The sequence below is a fragment of the Ambystoma mexicanum genome, chromosome 11, assembly GCF_040938575.1.
Source record: "Ambystoma mexicanum isolate Mex_15411 chromosome 11, UKY_AmexF1_1, whole genome shotgun sequence".
In the NCBI taxonomy this organism is placed as follows: Eukaryota; Metazoa; Chordata; class Amphibia; order Caudata; family Ambystomatidae; genus Ambystoma; species Ambystoma mexicanum.
This window is the reverse complement of record NC_090934.1, coordinates 549,882,727-549,897,701: the sequence shown is the minus strand read 5'-3', so window position 1 is coordinate 549,897,701 and position 14,975 is coordinate 549,882,727. Positions and strand designations below refer to the sequence as shown.

Sequence of the window (14,975 nt, the reverse complement as noted above, 5' to 3'; positions counted from 1 at the left end):
CCTGAAACTAAAATGTAAATGTTGGTTATAGTGCTTAAACATAGAACCTCTGTTTTTTCTTTCATATGGACAATCCTAGTGTTTAACATTGTCTAGCATCTTGTTGCTTTATACACTATGGCAAATTGTAACATAAAAAGTCTGTTCTGCCTAAAGATGTGAATATGATTCTTTTCTTTTTTTATCACATGTAAATAAACACATGCTCCCTGAGTAATAAGGGTACATAAAGAATGATTTAATCTGCTTTGTTATCTATAGAGAAATGCGAGTTCATGTTCTAGTCCTTGCAGGTTTGGAATAGGGTGATTACTTTCAAATATCACTACAGTTCCTTCGAAATATTACATTCCACATTTTCAGAATGGTTTAACTTTTGAAACGGCGGTAACCACCCCCCTTGTTATACAGACTGGTGAGGGAGGACTATGCTCATGGACTGCCGTGTAGTTCATCAAGGACTGGTCAGCTCGGCAATTGTAGGACCATATGGGTTCAGTGGGGCCAGGCAGGTTAAGGGATCACTCCAACCCCGACAAGTGTGGAGCAAGGGAGAGGATGTGTAGCAGCTGACCGGGCTTGTAGCATGGTTCTGGGATTGCTGGCCAGAGCGACCACGGTCTTACTGTGGAAGTGCGTATTGTGACTGCTCCTCACACAGGCTCCTCGTTCTGCATGAATTTCGGTCTACAGGCACCCAGTGTTAATGCCTTCACCTGCACCGGGTCTCAGGACCGTGGAGTCACAGGAGCCGCAGCAACGGACAGATCTTCGCTGGCTGTGCACAGAGCTGTAAAGCTAAGCACCCATCTTGGGCTGCGCAACAGCGCCACCAATGTCTCCAAATCTTTAATTTAATTCTCCTGTGCAGACACCGGTTAGCACAGTGTTGAAAAAATTCTGGACTGTCAGTATTTGGGGCGTGTATGTTCACCAAGAGAACCCTCAGATCCGACATCTCACCCGCCAGCTGGATTATAGCTGCCTTCCTCATCCCCTGTTTGCTCGTGGAGCTTCAATTCTAGTGGCCGGTGAATATACATAGCCATCCCCTGTGTGTGTGAAGTGTAGGAGCAGCAGTAGCTATTTATGTCCCATCCGGCAATGTTAGGAAGGGCCCTATCCCATGTCAAGTGAGTTTCCTGCAGACATAAAATATTTACACCATGGTTCTTGACAAACTTCGTAATTAGACTTTTTTCCGATTGGTGAACCCACATAAATTCCACGTCATTACCAAAATCACATTGTCCGACCTATGCCCCGCTTTAGGTGTCCCCATGATGTGAACGATCGGAGAAATTTCTCAAAAACCTTTGAGCTGCCCACTGGGCCAGATAGTATCCAACTAGGGAAGGTAAGGAACTCATAGTGGCAACAGTAAAGACAGACACAAGTGATCACAGTTCGAGGAGGTTTATTAAACTGTACATGCGGGTTGGAAAACGCCTAATCTAAGCCTAAATCTAAGATGGGAGCAAGCGACAACCATCAAATAATAATAAGGCAGACCTAGTGGCGTCTTGTCAAATAAAAGGGCCTATACTATGAAAAACCTACTGTCAATTCCCATGCGGAATACAGACAGAGTGTGCAATAGGGTTCACAGGTGAGAATGAAGTGTTCACAAATAATAAGTCAGTATGCAGTAGTCATATCTCCCTTTCCCACGTTATGAGCACAGAACAAGGTAGAACTCTTAAGCACAGCACACGCTCAAGCTTTCCCAGCACGAGCAAACAGTTCTGCTCTCAACTTACCAGGGCCTTCGGTGGTTAAGACTCTTTTCAACAAAAAGTCTTTGAGGACCTTCTGTTTTCAACAAAATAATAAACAAAAGTTCCTTTCTGCTTACACGTTGGATGATGTCTTTTCACCCCTGGATTCCCCTCTTCCGGGCTCTGATCCCAAAAATGTTTTTACCAATATCGGGCCCTTCGGTATTCAAGTTTCTTGCTTCAGAGGGTCTGATGAGCTTCAAAATATTAAACAAAAGGTTAACAAAAAATCCAAAGTTCTTCTCCGATTGTCTCTGCGTGTGTGGGTGATATCGCTTCACCCATGAGCCCCCCTCTTCCGGGCTCAGACCCTTCAATTGTTAGCCTCCCTTCACCGGCTATGGCTTTCAACACTATCTCATCTGTGACATCTATTTTATTCACGAATCGCAATGTCTTTTTGAACAGTTCACTGTGGACATCTGTCTGCCAGGTTGACTCTTGTCAACACACCATACATTGGGACTTCAGACTTTGCCCCCTTTTATCAGCATTCCTTGGTTGGGTTCACTCTTGCCAATTTTTCCAATTCATATAGTTCCTTGAACAGTTTTATGAGGGACTCACTTCCCTTAGCTTTATTTTCAATTGTCGGTCAAAGACTTTCGACTGTACAGAGGATTTTACTAGTCCCCTGTATGACCACTTTGACCCTATTCTCACACTGTTCCCAGTGCCTTCTGGTAACGGTAGTTTCCACCACAGGGTAATCGCCCAGAGGTTCTCAAGTGAGCATCCACGTAGTGTCCGCCTCTTCTATAGTTGGTTTTCCCCTTTAGTATTAATCAAACAGTGCTATGTACTTCCTTCAATTAGCCCCCTTGCTACTTTTGTTCAAACACAGTTCAGTTTCTCATCGGCTCTCCCCTCGACTCACTGACTCCGATGAACCGCTCGGCTTTTTCTTGCCTCTGGAGTCAAAGTCAGTACCACGGTGGCAAGCGGCTCCACTCAGCTTGGTTTTGTCAGCGGAGGAAGACCTTGTGTACCATTGACATCTGCCGCAACACACATTGGCTATTGTTTGCAGTCTTACGAGTCCTTCTGTGGAGGTTTCACGGGCCTGGCTCAGAAGGGGCAAGGTCACTTCCCTCCTTGTCACCCTCTCGGTTTGCGCCGTTTTTCTCCTAGCTATTTCGTTGTGCGGTCTACCTTGCTCGTATTGTGCTCTTGTGCTCCACCTTTTATCCCTGAGGGGAAGGTAAAGGGCCTTCAGGTGTGTGTGATTCTGATCAATTGCCTGACCCTGGCATCGGGACATGTCAGGTAAATGGCTTTGGTGTTTGTCCGTCGTCTTTTGTGATGTGTGAAAGGGTTTGTGTCGGAAAAGGGGGACGGGGGGGTAGAATTTTCGAGTATCCTACGAGGTAGGATGGGAAAAAGATATAAGAAGGGGAATACTGTGTCTCACCTGTAGGTGTGCCACTTCCTCACCCCTTCCTCCACTCTCTCCCTCTCCCCCTCCCCCCGAGGTCCCTCCATCCAGGTGATCCACCCTCACTTATCCATCCTCAGGATCCAATAGCGATGGACATGTCCCGGCCACCTGGATGACAGATCCCAGGGTCACTAGTAAGTGAGACACTTTCAGGTTTCTTACAGGAAGCAGATTGTTGCCATGTCACACAATAGTCAACATTGCCCTCTTGCGCTGCGCCCAAGTCCCTCCCCGCATCCCATTTACAAACACAACTACATTGCAACTTATAACACCAAATCCCACTCGTAACCACCCCCCACCCACGGCAGAAACAAACCTACCGGCACCCAAGTCCCCTTCTCCACCCTAACATACCACATCAATTAACACCAAACAGTATCCGCAGTGCTGCGGAAAATGGGGAGCGGTCAGCGGCTAGATTGCTCATTGCGGCTGAAGGCATTACCCACCATATTTGCCTCACTATCAGTTCCGTCAGAGATCTACCACAAGGATAAAAGCACAGTGATAATAAAATCCATCAAGGTAGAGCAATAGGACCAGCTGGGTGAACAACCAGGTGTTCCATCAGGGTCAGGAATACCCAGTGCAAAGCTCTCAGCAGCGGCATGAGAAGTGAAAAAGATTGCTTTACCACCATGTACCACCCCAAGCTTGGTCGGGTATAACATTGAATAGTGCACTTCTTTCTTCCGTAGGGTATTTTTAACAGGTTGCAAGGTCTTTCTTTGGTCTTGCAATTGTGGGCTAAAGTCTGGGAAGAAGCGAATAATCGCAGCCCCCCACCGTAGTTCTTTCTTGTCCCTGTCGCGGTAATTGAATATTCTGGCAATAATGGGCCGCTGCAGAGCCCCAGGAGGAGGTGTGGTTGTTAGGTACCTGTATGCTGCTCGACCATAACCATACTCGTGACCGGGGGGCTCTCCAGCAGCATTTTCTCCACACATTTTACATATTGCCCACGGGCGTGGACTCTGGTACCCCCAAGATGCGAATATTATTCAGTCTGCATCTGCCCTAGAGGTCCTCATTTTTTGCTGCCACCTTCTTGACTGTTGGAGTGCCGCAACCACTTGCTGCAGGATGGCCACTTTGTCCTCACCATTACTCATCCGTTGTTCCACCTCGGTCATACAGCTATAGAGTTTGTCAATTTGGGTAGCAGAGACGTCAACCTTACAGGTCAGGGCGTCTATTTTGGCACCAGGGTTGTCGGTGCTGCTTTTCAGGGCCAGCAGTGTTTGGTTCAGGAATGATACATCCAGCTTGGTAGGGCCCTGGCTCACCTCAGGAATGGTCTGCGCCTGATCAGGTCAAGCAAACTGGTCCATTTTGGCTGGCTTTTTTGGGTTGCCCATTTCACGAGATCCGGTGTGGCTGTGCCCGAACCGCAGCACCAGCATCCCATTGTTCTGAACACCATTACGTGGGATATGAACCCAATGCACTCTGCGTGCGGGACAGGTCCCACGGACTCAGGCCAAGCAGTTTACTATTTCATGCAAAATTGAGGCAGTTCCCCTTTCCAGGTGGGGGCACGGACAAGCAGCAGTCTAAGGAAAAGTGCAAGGGATCAGTGCACAGCAGCTCCCACGTGCCAGTCCATACCAGGCAGAATCAAGTGTAATCCAGCGCCAAGGAGTGTAAGGCCCAGGATCGCGCCAGATGGCTTAGTTCACACCGTCTACCCAGGCCTCTGGGTCAAAGAATGCAGCACGCCGGGCCCACAGGGCACAAGGTGGGGCAAGAGTGCACCTGCTACATCGCTCTACTGAAATGAAAGCCTGTGGCGTGATCGGCAACAGGGTCCGCCGAACAATGCTTCCATCGGATCCACTCATGTGCCACAGGCTGAACCGCACTGCCGATCCAGCACAGAGCCCCCCCCCCCAACCCACAACGCGCCGGCACAGCAAGGTCAGCCTGTGCACCACAACCACCCCAGGACCAGCACAAGCTGCCACACCAGAGCAGCAGCCGTGAGGCTGGGGCCCAACCGCCAGATGGCAGGGGGTGGGGGGTCACAGCCCCGCCTCGACAGCAAGGCAAGCAAAATACTGCGACTCTGGGACTGCCAGAGCCACGACCCCACAGCACAAATCCAGTGGCCACTCCGTCCAGCGGGTGTGTCTCACTTGCTATGCCTGGTCCGCAGGCAGGCTCCGCTGCAGCCGGGATTCTTGTCTCCACCTCTGCTCGGAGAGCAGGCGGGTTCGTCTCTCAGTATGCCCAGTGGCGGCGCACTTTCAAGCACCGATGGCACAAACTCCTCAGCTGTGGGCGGGTTTCGTGAGGCCGCCCCAGGAAAACGCTCCCTTTGGGTATGCTGTATTGCCACACAAGGAGCACATTATATGGTCCAAGACATCGGCGTTCCACTGTCTCGACCCTCAGATGGGTGCATATCGATTTTCAGGACAAGTTGGGTCCTCTGAAGGTAGGATATTTATAAAGGATTTAGAGCCTTCGCCAGAGCTCTCTCCGGTGGCTATTTTCTAGCCACGCAACAGCGCCCTCCAAAACTGAGGAATACATTTGATATCACCTGTCAAACAATTGCATAGCCTTATTGCTTGGATACAAACACCTCATTATTCCAGAATTCTAGGGTTTAAAACTAGGATGTTTAAAGAGCGGTTTTGTAGAATAGCGACCCACTCGAGGAAACTTCCCAATTGAAAAGTGTAAGAAAAAGTATTGATTTCCATATTTCGCGTTATCGAATAGACGGATCAAAAAAATTATGGCATACTGTCAAATTTCATTGTCCATGTCCACCAGCATAGATGAACAAACGGAATGACGCCTGCTTGTTCAGGTACATCACAGTTTTGTTGTCAACCACTATCTGAAGGAAAGGGAGAAACATTTTTAGGGACTACATTCTTTGATTTAGCATGTGCTATGCCTGGCTTCATCCATTTAAACCCTCCAGCATACATACAGGTTACTGGTTATCAAGGCCTATGGGTCTAGCTACCTAAAATGAATTCTTTGAAGCCAACTATGCCTTCCTTCAGAAGATATGTCTTTTGATTCTCTTAGAATTACAGTCATCTGAGAATGCCTTATAAATAATCTTACCAGATGAACGAGTGGCATGCAGGACACCACCAGACTAAGATGTTAAACGTGTTGCTTATTGTCCAATTGATTGGCCAGGCACTTAACGAATCTCTAATTAATGAATCTTAACAGTTTTCAAGTTGATACACCACAGCTGGGCCCAAGGAGTGGTGTATGTTACAAGGTGGTGGTGGTCTCTGCTGTGACGTTAAGATATAAGCAATGTGCATTCATTTTCATGAAATTTCTATTGCTAATAAACTTTAAATTGCTGGTAAATTCAGCTGCAATGCGCCCAAACAACTGTCTGGCACAGGCCCTTCTAAACTGGACATTTTGAAGCAAATTAGGCAAACGGTTCCAATGTAATTAATCATAGAAAAGAAAGGTGTTTTTTCAATCTACTCCCACTCCTTCCATTGTCCAATAGAGATTTAACGGTATTACGGTATACCGTTAAAGATACCATGAACCACTTAATTGAACAATAATAACCGTCACATTGTTTATACCGGTATACCGTTCATACCGTTAAGTGGGCTTTTCAATCTGATTTGGAAAGGCTGCAGTAAGCAAGTGCTGCACAGTCTTGGTCTTGCACTGTTGGATGTGCCGTCTGCTAAGTAGTTTCAGTTTGAGCAGTTTTTAATGCCATTCCATAAACCACACGTGCCTGACACAAAAGCAATATGTTAGCAATAGGAAGAATAAATACAGTGCCAAGAAGGAAGAGGGGTTTTTTTATGTACATTTTTTTAAAGCGCTCATACAGCCTGCGGGCATCGAGGCGCTGTTAAAGAAATTGGTTTTGTTTATTTAGTTGCGTAATTGTTTTTGTCTTCGTTGCGTATTTATAACGCACTTAAGCACCCAGAGGTTTCTAAGCGCGGACCCAGGGATCGAACCTGTGTTGCTTCGTGTCGTCTTGCTTCCAAGGCACGCACGTTGCCGCTGAGCTATCCTCCCGGGACTTTGGGTTGGTGGCTTTGGGGTTTATATATTTATAATGGATAATTTTTTCTAAACATATGACAATGGGGGACTTGCCTGGTTCTTTCATTGAATTTACATATAATAAGTCACACTGCGAAATGTAATCATCTCTGTGGGTATTCCCTGCTGCCATACCAAAGGTTAACATGTCTGATTACTGAACACCTTTTGGCCCGGAAGTAAACTAAAGGCTGTAACATAAAGAGAGAGTGTGTGTGTGTGTGTGTGTATGCGCACAAGCGTATACTACCATCAGACTCCATTGATCTGTGGCATGCAGATTATCAAGATGGCAACATGTTCATCTTCACCAGTAGCCAGTGGGGGGAGCTAAAAGCCTAAAGGACCATTTAAGAAAAGCTATTCAGTTTGCTTTGCCAGTTGCAGCAGCCCCCCCCCCCTTTCCACACGTGTTTGTGTTTGGTGGAAGCAAGGGGTGGCATTTCAGTGGAAAGTATGTTGAAAAGCGCATTTCTGGCCCTGGGTGCCTGGTTTTGTTTGTGATGATAAACCTGACAATTTATGACCTTTTAGAAAATATTTGTTAAGATTGGTTAACTCCACCTGCTATACCGCGATAACCATGATATACCGTCATTTGGCAAGAAGGTTATTGTACCGTCAGAAAACTAATACCGTGACACCCTATTGTCCAATAGAGAGAAAATGTGCTTCAATTGAACACATGCACAAGGAAAACTGCTAGATGGATTGGCAACAAGTATGAAACAAATTTGGCACAAAGCATTGCAGATATTCCTTTATGTGGTTTGGTGTAAATCCCTCAAGTTTCGTTTTCAAATTACATGGAAAAGGGGTGTCACGTCCCCAAAAACCTTTTTTATAACCCCCATGGTGCAAAGCAGGACTGACTTTTCAGACGTTTTTTTCTTGATGCAAGACATTAGGGTAGGTATGGGAAGGGTGAAAGAGAACCAAATGGTTAGTTGGGTACTTTGAGAGGGCTGGAGAACCAGATCATTTTAGTGTTACCATGGGAACACAACCGAAAAATCACAAGATGTGATCAGAAAAAAATATGTATGGGGAAAAGAAGAGCGATAATAGTCAGGAGGGAGTTACACATTGGGTGCCCTCAGAAGCGGATGGTGCATAATTATAGTGGCAATGGGAAGACGTTTCAACTATTTGCACATTACAGCGGTAATCCGAGCCCGCTGGGTTTCCCCAAGAAAGATTGTTGTGGCAATATAAAATGGCGTCACCGTGATCAGGATTAGGTTTCCCAGTAAAATTCCTGGGGGGAAATTGCAGAAATAAAAGGTGGTGGTGAAAATAACAGGGGGGTGGGGGTACAACAGAAGGAGATTGTGGTCGGGCCCATTGGCCCATGAGCTTTTAGCCCAATTGGTGAAACGTGGAGTGAGGCCATGGCCAGTGGGAACTGGTTATTTACTAGTGGAGGATATAAGCCAAAAGCCATGGCCAGTGGGCCTTTGTCTTTTATCCAAATTGTTGCTGAGTGCACAGTGGCGTACTGGGCCTACGATTATAAATTCCCTTTCACATAGAAATTATTTGTACAATCAAGTCATAGGGTACTGAATAGCTGTCTCCGGGCTGCCTTGAAATGATACACAGATCAGGGCATTATCAACTTGTGGGTGGTAATGCAGGCCATGAATTCAGCTCAGACAGCAGCTTATTCTCATCTCATACAAAGGATTTGGAGGTGTGATGCCTTTTAAGGAGGCACTGGGTGAGGATGCATGTGGGGGGACTTCTGGAATACAGGTTCCACAAAGCAGCCCAGCTCAAAAGGGCCTACATAGGATGGCAGTGTTAGGCAACAGAGTAAAATCCAAGGCCTATATTGTCCATGGCCAGTTGATAAAGTGGGATTATAAAATATATCAGGATTTTTCACCACAATAATTGAATATAGATGTAGAACTCAGCCTAAAGCATCCGAGATAAACCTGCAGCCCCTTCTGATGCCAACTTGTGTTTTAGTCTTCAGTCTGGAGTTAATGTTTTTTGATCCTTTCAAATCCCTGATCACACTCACCTTGCACACCTGCACTGGGGTGACCGTGGCTGACCGTTTCAAAGAAACATTTACAATCGCCCATCCACACCAAGATCACTGAACACATTGCACAGCCATGTGGACATCGGTCCCCACTCACTTGACCGAGATTTCTAGGACGTACTATGCACTCAGTAATACACCTGGTGAGAGGCACGTACCTGTAATAGCCCCCAGCGGTGCATTTCTTTATCCCCTTAATCATTTCCTGATGTGTAATTCTGAACTCCTTCCCTGGAAAGAGCAAAGTAGCCATCACAGCAGCTTTGGAGTGGGTGTGGATCACTGCTCCGGCCCCTGGGGGGGGGGGGGGGGGGGGGAGAGAAAAGAAATACAGAACTAATGAACAATGTCATCATTCATTGCATAGAGTACTTACTAATTGTCCTTTGAACCAAATTAAAAACAGACCACATTCAAGTGCCAGTCCAAGCTAAAGTACAGTTTAGAATAGGCCCTTTCCCAATTTCATTTCGTTTTAGAAAGTATGTAGTGCCTGCAAACATGTTAATGTTAAAATCCACACGGGAATGTATTTCAATACTTCTTTTTCCATCTGCTGTGTCCTCTGTGAACCATATGCAAATAATATTGGCCTTGCTAATGCACAAAAGGAGTTGCCTGGTAAAAATGACCACATGTTAAGGCCACATTTTTTCACAAACGAACAAGGCACAACCTCAGATGCATTCCCCTTCAATCTTTTATTTTATTTTTTTTTAAACTTTTTATTTTAAAATTTTATATACAAAACCATAAAATCACAGGATACTCCAGAAGACAATTATTCCAAATTCATGAAAACAGTATACGAAACAACTATATACATTACAAGATAAACCCCCAATCAAATTCCAACAACTCATATTCACCCCTTTACACCCCTATATACACAAGTACAACACCAAGTCTAACATAGCTGAAGAAATTTACCCCAGATCCTCTCAAACTCATTTTCCCTTCTCTTCTGTAAAGTGACTTTTCCATAGCTGCCAAATCTTCCATCTCAATCATCCACGTCTCAACATTCAGAGTCAAAATAGTCTTCCAGTTTCGCAAAACAATCTTCTTACCAATCATCGCCCCACGGAACAACCACTTCTTCTGACTCAAAGTAAGTTCCTCCAGAGACTCATCATCCCCCAAAATCATCATTTTGAAGTCCAAGGCAGGTAAATTCTCAATCACCTCACCACATACTCGACCAACCTCATTCCAGAACAACCTTACCAACCTTCAGTCCCACAACTTATGCTCCAACATACCTTCCGAATGAATACACCTCCAACAATCCGAACTCTCCGACATCCCCCTACCCACCATTCTCTCCGGCGTCCAAAAAACCCGATTAAGTATCTTAATCTGTCTCGACCTCTCCGTAAGCCCCAAAGAACACAACTTAACATTTTCACACATCCGGCGCCACAAATCCTCAGAAATACCCAAGCTTATCCTCCTACCCCACTCCTCCCTTAACAAGTCATTACCACTGTAATGCGACACAATCTCCTTATACACTCGACTTGCCAGTCCACCTTCCTTCCCAATTGGCTTCCTAGTAAACATGCTCAGATCAATTCTCCTTTCAAAATCCACAACCCCAATCGCCTTTTTTAGCTTCACATAATCAGAGATCCTAAAATTATCAATGTCAAAGCGCTGTTGCAATTCCCTTGCCATCATCCAAACACTGTCTTTAAACAAATCAGCCGCCACCCACCGCACTCCACCCAAAAACCACATCATCATTAATCCTAATAGCAGGATTAAGCCACAACGATGCACCAGGGTCTCTAAATGCGTCCACCTTCAAGCATTCGCAAATACTTTTCCATGAACATCTCAAATTCTCAACCAGCTGATCTTTTCCACAATTCTTTCTTGAAACCGAAGTCAAGACCGCACGTGGAGTCAGTGGTCCAACAAAACTAGTCTCCGCCTCGACCCATACATCTTGTTGCTTATCCACACGAAAGGTACCAAAAAATCCGACATGAAGGCCAAGTGGTATGCCCTGAAATTAGGAACCCCTAAACCACCCTTCATTCTTACTTACGATTACAAACAAATCAATAGCTTAGGATGTAAATACTTTGTAACCCTTGATGGTAAGGAATATCCGGACACAATCCACGGAATCTGCTGTGCCTTTGAACTCCAGCCGCGACACGCAGAAGAAGCTCAGTCAGAAATGCCACAGCCAGCTTACTGGAGTCAAGTCACATTGTCTGCCCTCAGCCCATAGTGGCCATATGACATCATTTATTATTATTAATACTTTATTGTGATATAATCCAAATTATTAGGATTTTACACAACACTTAAACATATGCATAGCTATAAACAGACATCAACATAACCACAAGTATCATACCATATCTTATTATATCAGGAATATAAAATGTAAAAAGGGCAAACAAGATAAAGATAAAATAGAATAAAATAATACTAATGGTAAAAGATTAAGAAAATCAAATTTGTATCAACCACTACAGAATCAATCTGACAATCGATCAAGTAAAAATAAGAAGAAAAAAGAAAAGGAGAGTAGAGGGAAAGGAAAGGAAAGGAAGGTGACGAAAAAAGAAAGATGGAAGGAAGGTGGCAATAGGCGCATCACTATCCAAGTTCAACTGCCAATAAAGGTTTTACTTGTGACCATGTCCTAAAAAGAGCGATGTCACATCATTTAGTGAACCCCATGCCAGGCCTTTCGGGTGAATTGAAAGCACTCCAAGCCAATGAATGGAAAAAGAGTAATACAACATTATTAAAAGGGAAAACTCAACCATTTAGAGCTACGAACAATACCAATAAACAGTAACAAATTCAATTCTTAACCGTAACTAAAATAATCTATAAGAAATTACAATGAAACACTAAAGCAGAAAACGAGAAGATAAAAAAAATTACATGGCACACAGTAAACCAATCACTGGACAGGACATTGAAATTCATGGAGGGTAGCGTTCAATTTAAAACACACGTATACAGTAATTCAATTCAGAAGGCACATTCAGAGAGAAAGCATCAGAGTGAAAAAAGCACACCCATTCTAGCGATTAGAAAGAAAGCGTAAAAAACGCAGCAGTACAACGTTTTATTTCCCGAAAGTATAACAAATTAAGTAAATGTGCTCCAAATGTTTTTTCATTATATGCTTAGGTAAACAAAGTGTATGCGTCTCGGTTTCTTTTTTGGGGTAAAAACTTTGTAAAATATTCCCATCTCACTGACTGATTAAACCGATTACTGTTACTTTAGATTGCATATTTAATGGTATATCTTTGAAGCCATTTGTTCCACCATAATTTAGGATCTTGGTTTTTCTTCTTACAGAGGAGTAAGAAGAGAGGATATTTTGATGGCTAGGAGGGCTGAAATTGTGATTTTAACATTCCAACATCCTGTTTGTATAAAGCATATTTTGAAGTTATAAACGTTTGCAGGGTGGACTGTACATTGAACCCCATGCACTTACTTTCCTGTACGATAGGATTATCATTCTATCCCCAGGGAGGATTAGCAGGTCCAAAGAGTGATCAGACTACTATGATGCTGTCAGGGCGGAATGGAGACCCCTCCAAACCCGGGATAGATGGCTTATCAGGGTGTATACCAAAGACGCTCCTACCCCAGCATCTGAGTGGGTGGGGTGGGGGGAAACCATGCCCACTGTTGTGTGCATTGTATGCCTGCTGGTACCACAGTCTCTTCCACAATACAAGTCAGCCTCTCTTCTGCACAGGGCACTCCATTGTCTTTCAGAACTATAAATCCCAGAATGCACCTGGGTGAAAATGGGACCAGGGGAATGTAATGGAGATCTGGCATGTAATGGACTGGAATGGTTCCAGCCAAAACGAGATGAGACACCAAACACTCGACCCACGAACCAAGACGGACTCCTGGGGAATGAGTGAGCAACAGAAAATTGCCTCTGTCAGAAGGAACTGCAGGGGATCAACGAGAAACAGAAATCCTCCCCAAACCCAGTGGGAAACAAAACCCACCAGAAGCAAAGCACACGGAAAACGAACATCCTGAGCACATGGCTGCCATCCCACAAATGGGGATTGAAAAGGGGGAGGGGCTAAACACCCATAGGGATAGCTACGACAGAAATTGGCAAAGGGGAGCATGCAACTAAGGAGACCAGGGGGAGATGCAAGGAGTTTTAAAAAGGGGGTAGGTTGGATATAAACACCCAGCCAGCACAGAGGGGATTGTACGGTGTGCGTCCAAGGCTAAGTGAACCAGTGGTTGACCAAGGGGCCACGCAGAGGGTGGAGAGTGGATTGGAGTGCTGAGACGGCTGTGGCCATGTTCTGCGAGAATCCAGGTAAGGATGTTTTTGAGAGTGGTACTGGTTGAGGAGTAGTGTGATAAGGGGAGAAAGGTGCACAAAGTTGAAAGAGCAATAGGCAGGGAGAGACCTATAGGCACAGTTAAAGAGGGAGCAAAAGTGAGTGGAAATGATAGAGAAGGTAGGGTAGAAGAGTGGTTAGAGAGCACAAGGCGGTAGTGGGAGTAGTGCTGAGGGCAGAGAGATTGAGAAGATTAGGATACAGAGGCATAGATAGGGTACTGAGAGTCGAGAGGGGGGAAAGGAAAGGAGAGAAGAGAATGGGGTTGGGGAGCATAGACAGAAGAGATTTGGGAGAAGATCAAAGACAGGTAGAGAAAAGTGGAGGAGTGGAGCTACAGACATAGGGAAAGGGAGGAGGAAGAGTAGGAAGATCCCACAGGGAAGACAGCAGAAATAGATATAGAGGGCGAAATAAAGGCACAACAGGTGAGAGTGAAAAGGGAGAGACCGGAAGAGAAACAGTGGTGACATTGGGCAGAAAAAATAGACCAGAAATATCACCAATAAAAATTCCAGAGGGAGATGGATTGAAAAGGCCAGTGTCTTTAGATTGCCCCCTACCAACACAAGGAAGGCTTAGAGAATTGGGGTTGACCTACGTTCAAGTATCTCTATGCCCTTCAGGTGATTAGGGACATCTGGGACAAGGTGGAGTGAGCCCATGAGGAGGTCAAGCAAGTCACAGGGACTGCCCTAGTTTCAACCGTCCCAGCCTTCTCAAACCATTTTTGTTCAAAAGATTAATAGAACACCTTAAATCTTTGTCTGCGGACATCGGTGACGATACACTCAAGGGTAAATTGTGTCCAAATAGATCAAATCATGGCAGTGGCAAAGTATCTAAAGAGTAACCGGGGAGTTGCTCAACATTAATCTCTCGAGCAAATGAGGTACAATTCCTCTTATTATTTATTGCAATCCGTCAATGAAAAACATCATATAACATACAGCCGTTACCTCGAAATGTCACAGGCCTGAAGAATCAACAGGAAGAGTGATTTTATGGGCTTTATTAAATACCCTGACATCCCCTTACAAGAGAGCTGGTTGCTTGATACTTATAACGTATAGGGTTATGAATCTTTTGTTCAAATATACACTACAAGTAGGCGAGCTAGACCCACTGATGGCTAGGTCTTTGGATTTCTTTTAAATTCAAAGACTAGCTTGTGTTCTTCAGTAGGCAACATTGAAAACATTCAGGTTATTAAGGAAGGTCTCACCTTACTCTTAGCAGACATTTAGAACACTGCAACAATCAGTGGACCCACCACCCCT

General features: G+C 44.9%; 1 protein-coding gene across 9 annotated transcripts in view; it reads right to left on the bottom strand.

Annotated features, from left to right (window-relative positions):
• Positions 1 to 14,975, bottom strand: part of APIP (APAF1 interacting protein) — a 1,110,572-nt gene that overhangs the window by 141,060 nt on the left and 954,537 nt on the right. For all 9 annotated transcript variants that reach the window (XM_069623369.1, XM_069623365.1, XM_069623368.1 and 6 more), the window contains one exon: positions 9,490 to 9,625. In XM_069623369.1, the coding sequence (XP_069479470.1) occupies positions 9,490 to 9,625 (136 nt within the window). The remainder of the gene's footprint in view (positions 1 to 9,489; positions 9,626 to 14,975) is intronic.